Source organism: Falco rusticolus, chromosome 8, assembly GCF_015220075.1.
Source record: "Falco rusticolus isolate bFalRus1 chromosome 8, bFalRus1.pri, whole genome shotgun sequence".
Taxonomy (NCBI): Eukaryota; Metazoa; Chordata; class Aves; order Falconiformes; family Falconidae; genus Falco; species Falco rusticolus.
The window spans coordinates 56,857,518-56,879,135 of record NC_051194.1 but is presented as its reverse complement, the minus strand read 5'-3'; the positions used below and the strand labels follow the sequence as shown (position 1 = coordinate 56,879,135).

The window sequence follows — 21,618 nt, the reverse complement described above, 5'->3', positions numbered from 1 at the left end:
ACTAGAAGTCATGTCCTGCAGTGCTATAAAAAATCGGAGTTTAAAAGCTTGTATGTTTTTGTTTTGATAAGGTCTAGCATGCCTTTGAAAAGTTGTGCATGTGAGGTGGCAACTGTCATTCTGTTTTCATATTTAGATCACAGAAGACACCCTTAAACAATTATTGTAAAAACTGCACACTCTTCTATCTCAGTTGGCACTAAAGGAGTGCTTACTACTTCCATGAAGCTGTAAAGGGGTTTTGGTGCAACAACTAACTTGTGCATCTGTGTACCACCGCTTCATAAATGAGCAGCAACATCAGCTGCGTTTTTTGGAAAAGGCAGTCTTACAAATATGTGTGTAGAAATCCAAGTGTGTAATGCAGCGTTTATCAGCATTAATTGCAGACTGTGTCATCTGCTCGGTGCTGTGACAGGTGAAGATGCTGCCATCTTGAGTTGTCAATGGAAAAAGAGGAGTTTGGCCCTTTTCCTGTAAAATCTGTTTTTTCCACTGATCACTGCGTAGCAGGTGCAGCAAAATAATCACAGTACATAAAACTTGCAGGGCACTTTTCAGTTCATGTCCCTTAGGCTGCCTTTTGTGGTGATTTGTACCTAGGCTGCATCGCTTGATGCCAAGGCAACACAACAGCATGCTGGAGGAGTGGTGCAGCAACTGCCTTAACTTCTAACTTGCATATACTTCCTTTTCAGCAAATTTCTGAGGCTGCATTATACGGCCGTTTCCAAATCCTGGTGGCTTTCCTGTGCTTGGTGTTTCTCATCCTTGGGCTGGAAAGTGCACCAAAACACAGTTTGTGTTTGGAACTGTACAAATTCATGTCCTTAAAGACAAATTATCTTATTTGTTAATAGAAATGTGAACTAAACTGATTCAGACTTAATTTTGTCTCATAACTGTCACCCGTGTTAAAGGGAGTATATGAAACTCACCTCTGCTTTTAGATGGAATTATTAGAATTACTTAAGTTCCAAGAGAAGTTGCTTGACCTCTAAACTAAAATGTTGATGTGAGTGTCCTCCTTGTTTGTGTATTGGCACTGTTTATGTAACACTTTTATTTCTGTATTAAAATAGTGCAAAATTTGACCACACGATATGGAAAATCACCTTGATCTTTATTTTGCCATCATTTGTTTTTATAAATATCTCCGTATCTTATATTCAGGTCAAGTTGATAGGAGGGGTTTTCAAGACGCTGGGTATTGTATCTTACAGAGTAAATTTGTGAAGAAGGGTTGTGAGATAGGAAACCTAATGAAAAATGATGCATCAGGTCCCAAAAGCTGCAGCTTTTTCACAGCAAATTCTAATTCCTGAGTCAGTGTATTTACTGGTTCTCACACTGCAGGGATCCCTGAAATTTCTGTGAAATGCATTAATTTCAGGCCTAAGGCATCTAAAATGATCTTATATCAAGGCCAGTTTACCTTTAAAAAAAAAAAATTCCAATTTGTCATCTCGAGCAGCTGCTTTGAGCTGCCAGTATGCAGGGGCGGGGGGAGGAGGAAGGAAGAAAACCCTGAGAAGGCAGAAGCTGAAGCAGCAGAGAACAGGAAACGTTTTATCCATCCTGAGGTAAGGTTCCTTGCTTGTAGACAGAAGTCTGGTGGGAACAGAGGGGAGGCCATCCTCACCTTGAGAAAGTTGGTAAGCCTCTCTAGCACATGATTGGCATTGGTTTCCATAGGAGTAATTAACATTCTTGTGGTTTAGTATTTAATTTTCTTGTTGAAGGTCTTGACTGGCAAAGTGTCCTTTATAACTGACTCTGTGGCTGCTTATTCTTTGCAGGACTCTCTAGCCGAAGTTGAAGAGAAGTATAAAAAGGCTATGGTGTCAAATGCTCAACTAGACAATGAAAAAACAAATTTCATGTACCAAGTAGATACCCTGAAGGATGCACTCTTAGAGTTAGAAGAACAGCTGGCAGAATCCAGGCGGCAATATGAAGAAAAAAGTAAAGTATGTATATAGCTATGGCATGTTATTTAACAGAGGGGTGTTGGGGGGGGGGGGGGCAGAGACCTTTGGGAGGAGACAACTTAATTACTATTCAAGATTTTAAATAAGTTTTATTTAAACTGTTTTAGTTATTGTGAAAGCAAGTGGAATAGCAGCACATCGTGTGTTTTGCGATCGTAAATATGGGAATCATCCCTAAGTTCCTGTGTTATAAAGCAATTGCTGAAGAAGTGAAGAAATGTTTTTATATAGTAAAGCTACATTGATATTATCACATGTCCTTTTATATCCCATTTTTAAAATAAATACAAAAGATTTGTTCATAGTGACTTCTGGAGCATTTTTAGAGAGTCTCTTCCAAAGCCCTCTGAGAGAGTTGTGCAGTTTATATAGTTAAGGCAGCTATGTGGTTGAGTGTTGTTAGGTTTTATGTGCAGCATCTGACAGTGAGTTGGTGTTAAATAATAAAGCTGTGGCTTACGTTAGCTGTTCAGAACTGGCATTTTAGCTTGGGGCATTTGACCTAGTGCACTTCAAAACACATAGTTCCTAGAAGATAGTGTGGGGGTTTATTTTGGTTTTTTGGTTTTTTAGAGTCCACAATGTCTAGGTAACTTTTAGGACACAGCTGTGTAGAAAGATTGGGTTAAATTCCCATCCATTCATCTCTGAAGTCTGTAGGACCTAAGTGTAAGAGCTATTGATGGCCAGCCTGCTGCCTAGCTTATGAAACTGGCTAAACTATGTCTGTCATTTCTATATTTTATGGAATAATACTTTCTTGAAAAAAGGACAAATAAGATAAAAATTGTACTCTTGTGGGACGGTGATTAGAGGAATATTCAAGAATTGCATTGTAGTAAACATTTTCATTGTGTTTAGGTTTATTTTCTCTTTTTTCCTGTGGGATGCTATTTTTGATTAATAAAAATGTAATTAATATTTCATTATTCATAGGAATTTGAGAGGGAGAAGCATGCTCATAGCATATTGCAGTTTCAGTTCACAGAAATCAAAGAGGCTTTGAAGCAAAGAGAAGAAATGCTTGCAGTAAGTAACTTTTTTTTTAATGACTTCTTTGATTGGTGTGTTGGCGGTTAGCAGTAGGAGTGTAGAAGGTGAAGCATGGAGAATTTTATTCCCTACTCAAATATCTCACCTGAAGAAATCTTAGTATGTCAGGCTGAACAGGTTCAGAGCTGGCTAATGGAAATAATACTTTCATAAGTATTATCTGAAGTTGGACTGTTTTGCCTTGTCCGTAAGATGATACAAGCTGTGTTTTGAACAGCTGTTTGTGGAGATGCAGGGGAAACTGATGGAACGGTCTAACTTGTTTTAAGTCATTTCATGGACAGTAAGATTATTTTCAGGAGCATAGGCTTAGTTGAGATGTCAGAAACTGTGAACCTGTGCATGCAGATACTCTTTAGCACCTGACTTTTTTCATTCTTTGGCATCACTGCAATCTTGACCTTCTTTGTTAATCTGTTACCTGCTTTCTGTCTTCTTGTTTTGCTCCCGTCTCTCAGGAAATCCAACAGCTGCAACAGAAACAGCAGAGCTATGTCAGGGAAATTTCTGATCTTCAGGAGACAATAGAGTGGAAAGACAAAAAAATAGGGGTAGGACTGTCAGCTTCTGAAATGCATTCAGAGTGGCACTGTCATTCTCCAGCTGATCCCGCTTTTGCAAAACCTCATGAATAAAATCCTCCTCAGTGACCTCGCTTGGTGTGGCTGTCTTACTAAATTACCCGTGAACTAGCAAATAGCAAATTTTGTCTTTGGCCAGTATCATAAAATCCAAGAAGAATTTAGCAGCTGGTCTGATTTCAAAACCTAGGGTAATTTATTTGCTGTGGTGCATAATTTGTATTTGCCATATTGAGAAAGGAAGTGCTATTTATAACGCAATTCCATCAGCACTGAATTTTCGCTTATTCAGATGTAATCTGCAGACTGAGCAGAAACTGGAGTGGGATGAAGACGCAACAGAGCTATTTATGGGCTATTGGGATGAAAGCCTCCATGTCTCCCTTGCTTCTCATCCCTTCCCACACTCCATCAAAGCCAAATGGAAACCCACTCTTAAAGAAAAGCATGGCTTTCTTTTCTAACCATGGGCACTGAAAGACTTTCTGAATATAAGAGAAAGAAATCTGATAACTTGCCCGTGCTTATGATGTCCAGCAACTTGCAACTCCAAATTGTTTAATTTCTGTTTCTGTTCCGTTTGTACTTACATAGACCTATTGGGGGGGATTCAGTAGCAAAATATGCATTTGCACATGGTACGTCCCAGTCTAAAGATGACTTAATGGCAGCTTGCAAATTAATTGAGATCTACTGCACCCATGGTGGTAGCCCATGGAATAAAAGGGCTATTAAAATCCACTTTCATTCCCTTCTGTTAACACTTGGGAATGGCACTGGGTTTTCAATGTGTGTGTTGAAGTAATAAGGACATGAATTAACTTGTCTAGCAGAGAAGAATGAAAAGTGGATCCTCATTTGAAGGATCCCTAATGAAAGATTGGACTCTGGATGTCTTTAGCAGGAATTCCTGGTTATTGAATAAGCTGTGCATTTCTTGGATTTGAAGCTTATCTGTGTGTTTGTAAACTTGGTCCTTTAACCTGTAAACTTTACCTTTTTCATACATGCTGATTCCATCAGTCTGCGAATATCTTAAATCTACTCATGCTTGTTTACACTTGCTGTTCATGGTCTTTACTTGTCTCCCTTCCTTTCTTCATATCTCCTCGCCCTCTGTCTGTGTTGGGAACTCAGGCGTTAGAGAGGCAGAAAGATTTCTTTGATTCCATAAGGAGTGAGCGGGATGACCTTAGAGATGAAGTGGTTGTGCTGAAGGAGCAACTGAAGGTATGCAAGAGGAATAAAATAAACTTATATTCCACTGTTGACCTTTTCCTCCTGTGTGTTTTTGCAGAAAACATAAATCTAGCTCAGTAGCAGCGATTCCATGTGTCCTGTAAGTTGCTATTTCAGGGATTTTCAGTATGAAGTCCTTCCCTCTAATATTGACTGTGAGCTTTTAGTATAGACTATAGTATTAAGTAGTTGCTTTTGTGGGAGATGCTTCTCTGAGGGTCACTTTATGCAGCAGATTTACATTTACAAAAAACCTGGGATCACATGCTTTCTATCATAAAGGCTAAACTGAGAACTGTAATATTCTGTGCTCTTTTCTGACTTCCAGCCATGTTTAATGGAGCAATTAAAGCAATTGTTTATTCAGAATATCAAGAACACTTGAACAATCCTCCCCTTTCTGAGCAGCAGGCTCTAAAGCATTGCTTTTGCTTCTCCACAGAAACATGGAATAATCCCAGACTCTGACATAGCCACCAACGGGGAGACGTCAGACATTCCTGATAATGAAGGACACTTGGATTCTTCCAAGACTGTTCCAGGCACAACTGAGGCATTAAAGGCAGGAGGAGATGGGACGCTAGGTAAGTGCTGTATTGTCCCTTCATGTCTTCCTGTCTGTCCATCCATCCATTCATTCATCTTTGCTTGGAGTTTGGGCATTTGTTAGTGGGACAATTAACGCATCACGCAGCATGCTACTTGTTGAATCACTTCCTGTGCATTTTTCTGCTTAATATCGATTACCACTTCAAGTATGTTGTGCAGTTTCCTGCAAAGGCAGGGTTCATTTCCCATTCAAGGCAACAAAGGACGAAAATACAAATATTCCATTACAGATAAGTAGCCATCATTGAGATTACTATTTAAACCCTGCATCTGAAAATTGTCCCAGAATAATCCTACTGTTGTGCAATATTTTTCAGCACATACCTTAAAGAATCAGGAAAAAAAGCTTTTTAGTTTCCTATAAAGAACTTGTACGTTGGTTCATTGATATACAGGAGAACTGCAAGTGTCTGCTGAACAACAGTGCTGTACTATTAAGCAGTTAATCATAATACTTACTCATTTTTTACTTGTTGGTTTAACACTTAAATTCAAAGAACAGAAACAAGATGGATAGCATTAGGAAGGAGAAATCTGGCTGGCAAAAACACTCTTTTTACGCAGTTGTGGTGAATGGCCACTCTGAAACTTTTATACTAGTGTAAGGAAAGGAAATAATACATTTGGTTATGGGGGGTGTTTTGTTTGTTTTTCTAAATGAACATGCTAATAAATAGCAACAGGCAGCCAACTGTTGTAAATGCAAGTTACCTTGCTTCGAGCTGTTTTTTCTTAATCAGTTTTTGTGTGGAAACAATACAGAACATGAAAACCAAGGTAAGGGTGTATTTTTAAGTGTAATACGTTTTCTAACTCTCCTTATCCTGTTTTTTTGAAATAGCTACAACATAGACCCAAAAGCTAACTGCTGAAACCACAAACATTTGTTTTTATATCCGTTGCTTCTAAATCTAAGTTGAAGAAAAGCTGTTACCTAAAATAAAAAAAAAAAGGTAAAGTTTATATCCAAAAAACCCCACAGAAGTTCCCATCCCTTTGGGTGGATGAAGTGGCTGTAAGGGCCACTAAGTACTTGAGCTTTGATTGGTGTTGGTAATGCTAAACAGCTGAACCATTTGCTTGCCAATCAGATTTTATGTTCAGTTTGTCATGATGCATCACTGATGATGCCTGTTTATGATACTTAGGAGCAAAATATTACAGAATAATCTTTCATTGCTTCATTATAATGGCATCAGACATTCATGCATGCATAAAGTGGTGTCAGGGTTAAAGCTGTAGAGAGCAGTGCTGAGGGAAAAATCATCTTTACTTCTAGTGTTACATCTGCAGGTATTACTGTTAAATTGCACTGCTTGAAACAGTTGTTCTCATCTACAAAAGCTGTAATTCATACAGCCAAGAGCATAAATTTTTTACTTTATGAAGATAGCAATCCAGCACCAGAGACTTCTTGCTTTGAGAGGGTGGTGGTGAATTTCACTGATCGAAAACCCCAGACCCTTACTAATTCAATCGCTGCTTTGCCTCACGTAATTGGCAAAAGCTGATCTCTTATTAACCTATTCTTTGATTCATTCTCTTTCGGGTTTTAAATGGGGAGGTAAGTGCAGTGGTCTGGTCCCTTCAACTTTCTCAATGGTCTTTTAGGCAAAGCCAATGAAGTGGACATGAAAAATGAGATTTTGGAGGATGTGGGGAAAAGAGAAATCTTGCAGAATACTGAGCATGAGGAACACAGAGAGGAGTCTGAGGAGCAGGAAGTACAGACATTGCATGCTGATGAAAATGCAAAGGCAGAAAAAATGGTTGAAGAATGTGATGCCTTGTCAACAGTGATGTTATCAGACAGTAGGTGTACAGAACAAATTGTAAGCCTTACTGAACGTGTATCAGGGAGCACTTCTTCAAATGGTGATAGTGACGCAGATGATTTGAGAAAGGTGACAGAGTCTGCAGGCACAGCAGTCCAGCAGCCTGTTAGTATGGAGGCTGAACACTGTGACTTAAATGCAAGGATAAATCAGAACTCTGATCTGGGTGCTCTGCAAGTTCATCGGATTTTTGAGACTCCTCAGGAAATGCATGGTGACTTCAGTACAGAGCATGAACTGGAATACGCTGCACCCAATCAGGAAGAACAAGAGGATCTTAAAACTAGGTGTGCCTTGAGTGATAATGAAATGGATCAAGAAGCTGACATTACAAGTGAGAGCTGTGAGCTGGTTTCTGACCAGGCAGGGCTACTGGAGATTACACTAGCAGGCATGCTTAGCAAAGAGGTAAATGTGGAGAGTCACACTGAAGAACTCCAGCATTCAGAAGAAAGTGCTGAAAACAAGGTTACAAATGTCTCGGAGGAAAAACTTGCTGAAAGCAAAGGCTGCACTGATGCAAGAACCGATGAAACGGCAGGTTATAGAGCTGAAGAAGAAAATGAGGTTGGAAACGCAGCTCAGATTCAGACAAGGGAAACGGAGTCTGTGGGTTTGGAGGAGACACGACGATGTGAAAGTGGTGTCCCAGCAGATACAATTGAAAAGGAAGGTGGAGGATATCAGGCACATATCCAACCAGTTTTTTCAGAGGACAGTTCTTCAGCATCATCAGAGGAACAAAACATGCAAAATAAAACTGAGCTTGAAAATGCTACGGCTAAAATGGACAGACAGAAGGCAGTATTAGTAAAAGAGTTAGAGATGTGTTCAGATTCTGCAGGAACAGGTAGGCAAGATAAGGCATCTGTGGAGGCTGTAGGCTGTATTACTGAGGGAAAAGAAAGTGTGCTGCAGCAGGCAGAGCCAGACACAGACGTTGTGAAGGAGGCGATGGCTCAGGAAACCAGTTTAGACCCGAGTCTTTTAGATGACAAAATTAAGAAGTCAGAATTGGAAACAGGGGATGAGTCTGGGAAGGAAAAGGGAAGTAGGAGAGAATGGGTAGAAGATTTAAAGCCAGAGGTAGAAGTTCAAACAGTTCAGTGTAATGAAGAAACAATGGGGGATACAGTGGGAGAGAAAAATACCCCTTTAGACCACGAAGTGCAGAATGTAGTTAAACAAGAGGAAGGTGAATCCAAAGAGGAGTCAGCTGTAGTTGTTAGTGTAACTGCTGAAAACAAAGTTGATAAAGAAACACTGGAAGAAAATGAGCAAGACTTAAAGCTTGCAGGCCACCATGGTGGTGGATTTGTTTCTGAGGAAGGTGCAGATAATTCCCTGGCACAGAAAGCAGAGCAGGATGAAAATGTTAGTGAAAAAGTTGAACTGGAGGGTCAAGCAGAGGAAGGACTGGAAGATGATGGTGATGCATTTGATTTTGATGAGGAGTCAAAACAGATACTAGAAACTGGTGAAAAATGTGATGGAGAGAAAGCTGATACACAGAAAGAAGAGGGTGGTGGAGCAAATGGTGCTGTTGGAAAAATTGCCCAAACAGGTGAAGCTGGAGAAGGAACAAACAAAATAGAAACTGAAGATGACAGCTTGCAGCATAAAGAAGGAGATGAGCTTGAAGAAACAGGGCTCTTGCAAGGGGAATCATCATGGAAAACTGATGAGAAGACTGATGTGATGGAAGATGAAATCAAATCATCAAACTCTACTAAAGTGGGAAAAATACCAGATGAAAAAGTTTTGGAACAGGATTTGGAAAGTGCTGACAATAACAAGGATGAAAGCAAGGAGGATTTGCAGGGTGGTAGAAGGGGTAAGGGTAAATCCAGAGATGACTGTACAATATCATAAGTTCAAAGTCTCAAGACTACATGAGTTATATGCCATTTGATCAGCCCCAGTACAGAAGCATGCACTTTGCACAATACATCAGACCTTAGGAATACGCTTAAAGTTTTTTCTTTATAGGTAACTCTCATCATAATACAACGTTATATGAAGTGGTAATTATGCAAGTATTAAATTATTCACTGACATACCTAGCCATAAGTAATCGTGCATGGGTTTGGTTTGCTGTTTCTCAGGTTAAAAGTTTTATCACCAAAAGAGCAAGCTTTGCAAATCAACTATTCAGACTGTCTTGCAATTAAAGTACTTTTAGTGTGGATAACTGCTGCTGAGGAATTTCTATAGGAAATTATATTTTTGTCTAGCCTAGATGATAGGTGTCTTGAATGTACTTATGTGCATTGGACCTTTGAACTTATATGCATACTTCTGCGTACTTACATGCATTAGGTCTACAGGAAGCACATTAACACTTCATGAAGGAACTCGGTAGATCAGCAACACTGATCTGATGTTGAAACTTCTTTCTGCATTATTAAAGCCTTGGAACCAATTTATTTTTTACTGTGGAAAAGATACTCTTATTCCACTTGGTGTGTATTTCTAATATGGTCATATTCCAAAGTATAGTTAGATCACTGTGAATCTGCATAGTCTAAACACTTTGGAAGAACAGTTTGAGGAAAATGTAACATACAGGTCTTAGTTTGCTGAAAGGAATGAATATATACGTGTTTACTTCTTCTAGGCACTTTGTACCACAATAGGCCTTTTGCACCATGTCTCACATGGGTTTATTTTTTCTGAAGAAAGTGTCAATATACACTGTAATGTGTACTTCAACTTGCTATCAAGTACTGCCTAGCTATGAATATATTAAATATCTATTTTTCCAAGTATATTTTTGTTTAAAGTTGCATTTCCTTACTGCATTGTATTTTTTTTGAAAACTATGATTCTGAAAGAATGTTTTTGTCTCTGAAAAATTCTTACCTCTTCCTTTCTGGAAAGAAGATGACTTTGCATGTCTTAATTCTTGTTGGATATTGGACCAAAGATGATTGTTGTGTATACTAGCCCCCATGCCTTTTTGAAAAGCTGGATTGCTTTGAATTACTGGTATTGATTAGACCCTTTGATACCATTGGTGTATATTTTTTCTTGCATCATTGATAGTGTTCGGGATGCGTATTTTAAGTATGCATATTTTGCATACTTAAAACAAGGTTAAATGAATTTTTTAAGCAATGAATGTCCCAGGGAAATGGGGATTGAGGAGCTGGGGAGGGGGCTATGGAAGGCTGTACTTTGTGTTGATGTTACACAGTTGATGAAGCACAGACTGCAAAATTTCAAGATGTATATCAAAATGTACTGAGCTGTATATAATTGAAATAAACATATTTTATACTTTCAATTGCCTGTCTAGAGCACTGTTTATAAATCTGCATAAATATTTATTTGAATCTATATAGTGTCAAATACATTTTTCTGCAGCTTTGTTAAATTTACGGTGTTGTGCTACATAACTAGAAGAGCTGTTTTACTGGGAACAGGCAGGCTGTTCTGAATAGCTGCTTGGGGCTGCTGGTGTGACTTCATGGGATGTCTTCTCACCCTCCCAAGTACAGTTTACCCTTTTTATTTGCATCAGGACCAATTACTTGCTGGGCCACACATTATGCAAGTCATACAGATTAAAACCAGCTGCTTCTCACCCCATGCTCCCCTCCAAGCAGGAAGAGACATTCAGGATCTGTGGCTGATTAGGGGATGTTAGGTCAACTGTACCACTGAAGCAGCACCCTAGTTAGCAATACCTCAAGTCAACCACAATGCCAAGGTAACACGAGTAGTTTTTTACTTACAAACAGGCCTGTGCAATAGCACTGGTAACCACTACCACCCCCTCTCTGTGTCCTGCTTTCCCAGGCCTTCCCAGGGCCCAGCTCCATGCATCAGCCCTCTGTTAAGCTCCTTTGCTTAGGAAAACCATGAATTGGTGCAGTGAGTAGCCTGGGAATCGTTATCAAAGTGAAATTTAAGTGAGATGAATGTCACACTCCAATTATTCATTGTAGTATCTTTGTACAGCCATTATCCTTATTTCACATACAGATGAGAATTTTAATTAGCTGTCCTAATTCAGTAGATTGCTTTTTTTCTGCTCACCGCTTCTCAAGGTCCTCAGATCCTTGATATGTTGGAAAAATGTCTCCTAAATGCAAAATTAAGGTGACTCTGCAGAGATACCTATTAAAGTTAGTGTTCTGTGTTCGTGTGGTTTCAAGATAAGTGAAACCTAAGAGACTTTCATCTATACATGCAGAAAACTTTTCTACATGAATGGCCATTTTAGCAAACTGATTTTTGATGTGGTCTTGTGAATCCTGCTGCCAGCATGTCATCTGTCACAGTGGGGTGCATAGATGTCTATAATGAGGGGAGAGAGAACTGATGGTGAGGTGAGATTTGAAGGTTCATCCCAAAATGCTGACATCCGTTTTGCAGGGAAGGAGGTTGTGAGGAGCTGATCACTGGAAGCTGCAGGAGGTGTCCTTTCTTCAGGCAGGCATTTCACCCCACAGTGGTGGTTGTTAATGAAAGTTACTTAGCGGTGTGCACAACTAAGTTATTTTCAGGAACAAGGTGGATTATTTGGCCCTTTTGGAGTCAGTAAGTTCAGGCTAATTTTGTAGTGGCCTAGAGGTTTCCTTCTGCATCAGTCCTCGTTCTCTTTCTGAAACTTAGAACTTAATTTTTTGGTCTCTGCTGACTTGTGACTCCTAACTCTCTGTCCAAGTCTGAATATCTCAGACCTTTCTTTTACTATTTGCTCTCCTCATTGACCTTTATTTTTCCTCTCAGTCTTTCATCTTTTACAGAATTTGTCTTAAACTTCCTTTTCTTCCCATATAGATATGTGAAATTGTTTTATGATTTTGAAGGGGGTTGTACTTGTAAATTTCTTACTCGTGATAGTTTACAAAAATGTGGCTTGTTTGTTGTTTTTGTTCATTTTGTTTTTCCATAGCAATGCTCAGGTGTAACAATGTTGGGAGTGTTACAAATGGCTAAAAAAAAAATTAAAAAAAAAAATAGGACTTGAGGAGGTTCAAAATGAATGCATAGAACTGCGGAACTGGAATGTCACTTTAAGATCTGTATTTGGGTATTGCATCAGAAGCCAAGGTAAAGGTTTTATTTGGTTCTTTAGAATGACGACTGGTGTATGGGAACTTGTATACCCAGAAGGGGAATAACATACTCCATTATTACTAGCTAACAAGACTGTACATGTCTGCAGTATAGAGGGACAATCTTGAGAACAGTTTTCCCTATGATTTTATTCAGCTCTTTACTCCTTTTACTGCTGTGTTAACAAGAAAAAAGGGGGAACCACAAGACTTTGACCTGTTCAGGATTTAACAACAAATGAGAACTGGTATTTTTAAAGTTTTTCAGAAATAGTTAAGTCTACCAGCAGAATTTCTATAGTAAAAGTCCACCAGCCTCTTACCTGTAATTTGTCAATTGCTTTCCTTAAGTTTACAAAAAGACCTTTTCCTTGAGTGATGTTTGGATTGTAACCATTTCATTAACAGGGCAGGCCTTAGATGTGCAGCTGAGCTCTGAACACCCTGGGTGCTGCGCAGGTGGATGCTTGCTGGCAGGGAAGGCAAGCTAAATAAACCTGCAATAAACATACACGTCAGACTTACGGAGTGAGACCTGTCTGAGGGCAATATATCCTCTTCTGATAAGTGTATTTGAATGCTATGTTCCAGTGTACTTCCGTTGAGGTGTACCTGAACAAACTAAGGTTATTAATTAATGAGGTAAAGCAATTTTAGTGATAAGGAAACTTGTGAGTACCTGCTAAAATGCTTTCACATTTTGCACCCCTCAGTAGGGAAGAAAAAACCCAAGTGATTTTGTTATTTACTTTCTAGGGTTTTTTTTCTCCAGTTGTCTCATTCTATAGTGTGCGCTTTATTAATTAATGCCACACATATCCATGTGCTGATCTGTAGTACTTGCAAGTTCAAATGTAGCACAACAGTTGGTCCAGATTGCCCATCGCCTGCTTGATGTTTGACCAGGTGAACTATGAAGGATTAAAGAGAAAAGAATGTTTTACCAGACAGCTGAGTTTGAAACGAAAATAATTTAATGGGCAAATGTTTTTCTGGTCATAATACTGGAGATAACAAAAGTGCCATTGCCATGCTGTTTAGTAAAAGAAGTGAAGATTTAAAGAGCTGAGAATGTGCTTAGCTGTGATTATAGGTGTTTACAGTATTTTCATTATGTTAAACTATAAAGATTTGTGAGATTTTGTGTTGCAGTTGTGTTTGACCCTAGAGTTCTTGCATGCTAACCTAACGTAGAAGATTAGCCTCTTTGCATGCAGCTCGGTGCTGCTACTGCCGTGACAAGCATGTTCTGTGAGAATGACATAACCTCCCCTGGCTGCAGCCCCTTCCCAGCCCTGTCTGTGGCCTCATTTCCTGTGGTACGTGCATAACTACCTTCATCATTAGTTTCACTAATCTTAACTGTTCAGTCTTATATCAAATGCACTCTGAAATGTGTGGCTTGATCAAATCAGCACTGAACTTTCAGTTTTCTCTTTCAGACAGGCTGAAAAAACTCATTGATGAACGAGAATCCTTGCTAGACCAGGTAATCACAGGAAAACTGAAATGCCGTGTGTTTGCTAAATTATGATAAAGAATAGTATAGATTAAGAAAATTATATAAAAAAAAACCAAATAGCCCTGACGTAAGGTATAGAACAGCAGTGCCATTTTGCCTTTCAGAACGTGTGCTGGGTTGCTCTTGCTGTGGACTTGCTGCATTGCTTGCCACTTTTATTCTTCCTCTGCAACGTTTCTCCTGCACGTTAACTCAGGATACAGGGGAAGAAAGATACGACCCAGTGTGCCTGTTCCATATTGCTAACCAGTCGCATTCAGTGTCCTTAGTCACCTACAACTCCTTTTCCAGGACTGCTCCTGAAAAATAATGCTTCAGATTGGCCAAGCACAAGGGAAAAATAAATATGGTACAGAAATTGTAGAAGCAAATTTTATCTCAAAGAGTAAGCCTTCCTGATTGGTGGGTCTGTGGGTGACGGGCTGTTCAGAAAAAATGCTGGAGGAGTTATAGTAATTGGATAAATGGCAATGAAAGTAATTATTGCTGCTACCATGGTATTCCATAGCAGATTATAAAGCTTATTCAAAAAACTTCAGCTGATCTGTTTCTCTGCAGGACACTGTGCTTTCGTATATGGGCTATATCCTTGGCCTTGAGACTTCACACACAACCAAACACAGTTTGGGGATTTTAAGAATGTTTTAAGCGAATGTGCCTACAGAACTTTTACGGCTTTTTAATAAAAGTGTCATCTTCTACTCATTATGTTTGGTCCTGAATTTATACATAAGCACTGATACTTAAAATATGATGAGTCATTTGTCCAAAGAATTTCTAGGAAATGATCTTGTAACAAAAATTTTGTTTGAATTTACATTTTAAAAAATAATTTGTTTTATAATACTTGAGTGAATGAGTACTGAGCTACAGTTTTCCTTACTGATTTTAATAACTGATTATTTTGTGTCCTTCAGGTTAAAAAATTAAAGGGACAACTGGAAGAAAAGCAAAAGAATGGCAAGATGGAAAACACACAGTCAGAAAATGAAGTTCTGGAAAATGGGACAGACATGCACATGATTGACCTCCAAAGTGAGCTGCATTTTGATTTTAAGGGAACTTTTGTGTCCTGCATGTGAGTGAGAAAATGTATCTGTATGATAACCACGTGGCTCAAAGTGAAAATGAGCCTTTGGTTCATGGGAGCCAGCCATGCACCTCTGCTAGAGGTGAAGGAACAATTATGCTTGGCTTGAGCAAGATTGCAATTGGCAATCTCCTTCATGTTCCCCAGGAGAGCTGGGCTGGGTTCCTGGTTAATTCTGCTTTCGGGGTGGTCAGAAGGGAATTGGGCAAGACTGGGAATAGCGCCTAATCCACTGGGCACTTTTTGGACATAGAGCACTTGCTGCTCTGCTGCTGCCCCAAGTAGATTCCGGTAGCATGGAAATTTTATGACAGACTTACTGGACACTGTTAACGCTTGTTCTGACATCTTTGATAAATCTGCAATTCTTGTAGGAGATGCCAACAGACAGATCAGTGATCTCAAATTTAAACTAGCAAAGTCTGAGCAAGAGATAACAGCATTGGAGCAGAATGTAAGTTTTTAGCTTGTTCTGTTTGTTTAGGCATGGTGAGAACACAAAGAGAAATTTTATTTTATTACATGAGAAATGAAATAATGATTCATGTGACTTTCCCTTAAAATAAGAAGCAGGAGTGTTGGCGCATCAGGGCTACTAAGAGTAAAATACTTTCATTTATGTATGTGGAAGAGTGAATATATGATTCATCTTCACTGAAGGAAAAATATTCAAAGTCAAAGGTATATTGAGAGCATGTACTGAACTCTTCAGAACACTTTCTTATGCCTAGCTATCGACAATTTTTAAATGGCTCCTGGCATGTGGTGTCCTGTATATGGATTTTATACAATACTCTTCCATTTTGACTGTTTGCTATTGTCCAGAGTATCTCAGTGATACTCTTGCTAAGATAAATTTAGTCAATAGACTGTATTTTTTGTTTCTGGATGCATATTAAATATGGGTATGTATAAAAGGTCTGGAGTAAGTTACCATGGCCAGGCTTCCTTGGTGTACATATATATTTCTTTCTATTTTCCTCAAAATATGCCTTTATTTTGTTAAAGAAAAAGTGAGCATCTCTCTGGTTATTGCTTAACTACTAGCGGAAGAGTAAAGCTTTAGAGTAACTTCATGGTACAGCCTTTTATTCAAAAAATTTGCCTTCACCTTAGGTAATACGATTGGAAGGTCAGGTAGCCCGGTACAAAACTGCTGCTGAAAATGCTGAAAGAGTAGAAGATGAACTGAAAGCAGAGAAACGCAAACTGCAGAGAGAGGTAAGTCTAAATGCAAACTGCCATAGGCTAGCAGTCATCCTGCACCACACGGGGGGAGACCCTGCTGTCTGGTGCATTTTAGAGGAGGAACTACCCTTCCTGGTAGAGCAAAGAATAAACATCTTTTTAGTTATTATTTAGTGCTTTAGTTACTCATTCTAAATGTGTAACCAAACTTTCTGTACTCAAACTGGAGTAACAGTCACAACTATAAGCTCCCACTGCCATTTCACCATCCCTTCCTAAACTGATTTCCAGTGCCTTGCTTTGTACCAGAGCTGGTTCTCCGGAGCAAACTCAGGTTTTGCTTGTGCAGCTTGAATCTAGAAGCAGCCTTCAGATGCTCAGATCTGCACGCTGCTTTGCAGCTGTGAGTGTTCCCATGCTTCGACATCCATCAAGCTGAATTGCTGTACTTGTCCTTTGTTGTACCTGAAGGCTCATTACTTTGGGTGGTATAAATACTGAGTTTGTAAATACAAATCACTGATCTTTTTAGAATATGTGATTCAGAAGTTACAGCAGTAGAAAGCTGGAAATCCTGCTGTAAAGTTAATTTGGAAACTTCATTATTTAAGCACAGTGCCATGCCTTACTGGGAATGACAGTCTAAACTGTCAAGCTTCAGAGTCTAAACTTGAGCGCTAAATGGATGTGAATTGTTCTTATTGAGCCTGTTTTCCTTCTTGTGTCAATCTGTTCATGCCTGTTTGCTGTAGTGTTTCTGTCCACAGACTGTCCATGTTTCTCTCTCAAAAAATGCATCTTCAAGCTGTCTGTAATTTTGACCTTATTTGTCTTGCCAGACTTCATGTTCTCTCCAAGTGGCTGCTACAGTCAGCTTAAATATGTTTGTCAGCTTCTTTCACACTCACCTCCTGAGGGCTTTGGGATTTTTTTTCAGTGTGACTCTGCTTTTTCCAAATACTCCTTCTGCTGTGCTGCCTGTAAATACTGCTCTGTACAGTCCACCTCTCTCTCCCTACCCGCATCCCGTGGTGGGTTTTATACCAATCTCAGGCACCAAAGTCACAGCTGTGGCTGTAGTTCTGGGAACCAGAAACATAAAAGCCAGGCAGTGAGACAAGTGTATGTCACCCAGCAGGTATTTCTGAGCATGCGTGCCTCTGAAGTTGAGGCAAACTCTGAGCCATTTGTTCAACGTTCTGTAAATACCTTGGATTCCTGGCACCATGCTTAGAAAATATCTCTCTGTGTGGCCTTCAGAGCAGTTACACAACATCTACTTTTAACCCTGCTAATAAGAATTTTCAGCTGCTTTATCTTGTAAGGAAATTCTAGCAATATAATCAATTAGTGTTGGTAACTACAAACATTGCTTTATCTTTAGAAAGGGAAAACGCTGTGGAAGTTACAGGCTTTTTTTCTGCTTCCTTCCTTCAGCTTCGTTCAGCATTAGATAAAACTGAAGAGCTTGAAGTCAGCAATGGCCATCTAGTAAAACGCCTGGAGAAGATGAAAGCCAACCGGAGTGCTTTACTGTCTCAGCAATAACCACCACCTTTCGATGGAAACTACTACTACTTGATAGAATCAGAACAACGTCGCCGATGCTTCTGTCTCTTGCTGTCTGGGATGCTTTGTGTCATGCCTTCTGAGAACAGACAACCCCAACATTTGCTACGTGCCACCCGGCTGCGGTTCTCTCTACGCAGACTCAAACCTACTGCACTATATACATAGGAGTAGCTGATCCAAATGGCTGTGCCTGCGGGAGCCCTTCCACACCGATCATTGGGTACCTTCGAAGTACAATATCCATCTACGGTATAAGAAGCACATCGGGCATCGCGTTAAGTTCTCCATCCAGAAGGCACAGCAGCCATTTATTGCCATTTAAAATGGCATTCAAAGAAAACATATAACTGGACTGGAATTTTGTGTCTTGCTGAAAATAAAACAAACAAACAAAAACAAAAAACAACAAAACACTAAGTTTTGGACTTTCTCATGACAGTATCTGTAATGTAGTGACTACAGTAGAGTTATTCATAGTAGGTTTTTTCATTTACAAATCACTGTGGAACCACAAGCCATTACAAAGCAAAACTCCTTCAGTGGAAACCATGGAAGAAGATGGTCTTGGAAGCAAAAGTGACCTTAAATGACTTTGCCAATAAAACAAAGGTGTTTGGAGAGATTTTTGCACCAGTGAAATCATAAGACTATTTTATTTCAGGGTAAATAGGCAATAGCTTCATTGAATTTTCAACTTTTATTTGTATTATTTAATCTCTGCTCTTGGAGTTGAAGTAAACTACTTTTAAAGGATGTAAAATTGCATTAATAAACCAGCATAAGGCCATGTTTTAAGAAATGGGGGGGTTTGCACTTAGATCACTCACTCTGGTGCATTTGTCAAAGGAAGTGTCATTTGCCTAAACAAAACATGTATTGGGTTTTTTACATCAGAAACTATCTACTGGTCCATGAACTACTAGGAAACTATGCCGCTGCAAAATGCAAGTCTAATTTTTAAAAAAGTAACTGATACGTAAAGAAGCACTTTAGAAAATGTTACTGCCTATGGTTTTTCTACAAGTTCAGAAGTAGCAAATTATTTCCTTCTAAGGCCGTTACAAAGGTTTTCCACTTTTCATTAAAAATAGTGTAATAAATTAAGATGTTGCAGGCAATTTATTATACGCAACTAGCACTACAGCTCTGGTTTATTGGAAATTACTCTGAATGTACTACTCAATGGAGAACATCAGTTACCTGAAGAATAAAGCTGTCCTTTCCCCTTCAGCCCTAACAGAAAAGCTTGTGAGTAAGGTAGGCAACCAGTTGCTTAGGAATCTGCTCATGCAATGAAGCAGCATCTCCTGTTTGACAGGAGCAACCTTCTGTCGGTGCTCACTGCCTCAATAGATACAGTTCTATCAAGCCAAATCCAAACTCGGGAGACCATTTCTTCTTAACTTGGTCTTCAGACTCTCCGGTCCATATCTTTCCCTAGCCTCTTCCTTGTGGTCTGGAGGTTAGAGTATAAACCGCTGCTATTTTCAACGTAAGGGGATCGCTGGTATCTTCTTAGAGCACCTTCACAAATGAAATAAACCAAAACCAGTATCTGAATGTGTTTCTCTGGTTTGGCTAGAAAATAACACCTTTCTCTTCATCTCTTCTGAGTGCACCCGGAAATTTAGGAATGAAGTACTGAAATTAATATTCCAGGAAAAGGATGAAGAAGGCTTTTTTTGTGCCCCTGGGGAAGTAAGTATGTCCTTGTTGATCAACTGTGGTGAAACACAGGGATGAAAGGAATCTTATAAATGAAATTTCCACTCTAGCTAGAGCTTTGGGTTATTTTTTTTTCTTTCTTTTTTTTTTTTTGTTTGTTTTTGAGAGGAACATTCAGGTGAAGAGCCAGGTTTCTTGTGGAATACCTCGAAATTGCTGTGGATACCAATTTACAATTTTCTGTGGTTGACTTGTGTAATTTCTGGTGTACAAAGCCTCTGGGGCCTAAAAACTGAACTAAGGGTTTATCAGAATGCAAACAAATTTACTAAATATAGCATCTTCCTAACTGATGTTGAGGTGTGTGATTGCCACCAGTCATGTTTTTATTTGTGATAGTGGTGAAAACGGTCTCTTCTGGCAAGATTCAGGAGAAACAACCTAGCAACTAAGCATTGGTCCAAAAGGCTAAAAAATAATACTTTGCTCATCAAGAAGTGATGTGTTTTATCATTTCAAAGTAGGTTGCATCTCAAACCCCATAAGCATGAAACTTCATGACAGAAATCAGATGTGTATTTCAACCTGGGTATGCTCTTAGTAGAAGTCTTTGTGTGTGATAAAGTAGCAGAATGTTGAAGCCACATTTCCCAGCCCCCACCCCCCCCACCCCCAAATTTCCAGTATGACTTAGCTTTAGAATAAGGGAAGAAAAAATAGTGGTTGGTTTCCTGCAAATTGTTTTATGTTTTCCTGTGAAGAATGTACAACAACAGGGCTTTGAATGGTCATAATAGCACATGCCCCAGTTCTTTTAATTGATCTCCAAACAAGAGAGCCTCAGTACCCATCCCGCTGACTCACAGCGGAGCCGAGGTGGTGGCAGCCTGGCGAGGAATGGCTCCTGGGGGAACCAGGACGGGTTTTCCTACAATTTCTATTTTAAATTGTTATCTTTTGGATTATTTTTAAATGTTAAATATTTTTATTGTTTGCAAAAGGAATGTTGCCCAAAATGTGTTTTCATTTTGTTTTGTTTTTCCAACCAAACTGTTACGAGATACGAGCGTGGAAAAGGAAATTCATTAGCAGCACTCGCCAATAAAAATGTGACTTGTTTGGGTAGTTTTTATGGAGTGGTCTGTCATGATGATGTTACTGGTAAAAGTTCTCTTGGAAAATACAGACTTTTGGACGATACTGCTATAAGAGCTCATTTTCCTTTTTGACATACTTGTGCAGACACAAATGTGAGCAATGCTGCTTGTAAAATGTACAGAGGGGCTTGTGTGCCTGAGGGCACTGGTGTGAGACATACCTCCAAATACTAACGTTTTTAATTGCAGGGTGCACTTGGGGAGGGGGGAGGGGGGTGGGGCGGGGGACAGATGGATGGACAAGGGACAGTGTCCCGTCAGGAAAAAAATGTAATGGTATTGCTTACTGGGTTCATTCTCCACTTAAGAGTATTTATGGTGAACATATAGCTAACCCACATGGCAACTTTCCTTGGAAGAGTCCTTTAATGAGGCAACTTGCTTCATCAAAAACGTGTCAGTTCTAGCATGAAACTTGATGTTGCATTGGCGATACGGGTGTTTCCTGTAGAGGATCTCTTACACTAAGTGTACTGAGGAGGTTAGTGCTTCTCTCTGCTTTAAATGCTCTAAACAATTGATTATACAGGTTTGGGGGTTCGTTTGTTTTAGGCAGCTAAGTGATGTTTGACACACTTTATTAGGAACTTTACCCGTATGTGTTTAAAGGAAGAAGCAGGGAAACTGTAAAAATAAGGTGTACATGTACAATTGCTAACCTGTGTAGCAGGTATTTACCAAGCAAGATTCCCCAGCTCGCTGCATTCGTTTCCGCTGCCTGTAATACGCTCCTTCAGACTGAAAGCCTTCTAGCAGCTGGGTTTTAAGAGCAGGTTTTAATCACGGCACGAGACGCCGGCCTGCCGCTGTGCGGGACGCGCGGCCGCCGCCTCTGAGGAGACGAGGGGCGGGGTGGTGGCAGCACGCGCTTGGCGCTGGCGCCCCGCCGGCCAATCAGGGGCCGGAGCGCTCCCCGCCGCGGCCAATGGGCTGGAGGCGCGGGCGGGGAGCGGCGGGTGGCGGCCGTTGAGCGCGTGCCGGGCGCGGCGGTTGGCGGCTGGGCGCGGCGGGGAGCGGGTAAGCGGCGGGGGCGTTACGGGACGCGGGGGG

At 40.0% G+C, this 21,618-nt stretch overlaps 1 protein-coding gene across 26 annotated transcripts in view; it reads left to right on the top strand.

Annotated features, from left to right (window-relative positions):
* Positions 1-20,611, top strand: part of LRRFIP1 (LRR binding FLII interacting protein 1) — a 112,146-nt gene extending 91,535 nt beyond the window's left edge. For 18 of the 26 annotated variants that reach the window (XM_037396650.1, XM_037396645.1, XM_037396653.1 and 15 more), the window contains 6 exons: positions 1,800-1,970; positions 2,928-3,020; positions 3,503-3,595; positions 4,763-4,855; positions 5,307-5,448; positions 7,085-10,594. In XM_037396650.1, coding sequence (XP_037252547.1) covers positions 1,800-1,970; positions 2,928-3,020; positions 3,503-3,595; positions 4,763-4,855; positions 5,307-5,448; positions 7,085-9,180 — 2,688 coding nt within the window. In that variant the 3' untranslated portion in view covers positions 9,181-10,594. Of the gene's footprint in view, positions 1-1,799; positions 1,971-2,927; positions 3,021-3,502; positions 3,596-4,762; positions 4,856-5,306; positions 5,449-7,084; positions 10,595-13,816; positions 13,864-14,813; positions 14,932-15,360; positions 15,441-16,102; positions 16,208-17,611 lie in introns of those variants that run through there. The other 8 variants (XM_037396666.1, XM_037396654.1, XM_037396664.1 and 5 more) reach the window with 4 other exon arrangements.
* The last annotated feature ends 1,007 nt before the right edge of the window (positions 20,612-21,618 follow it).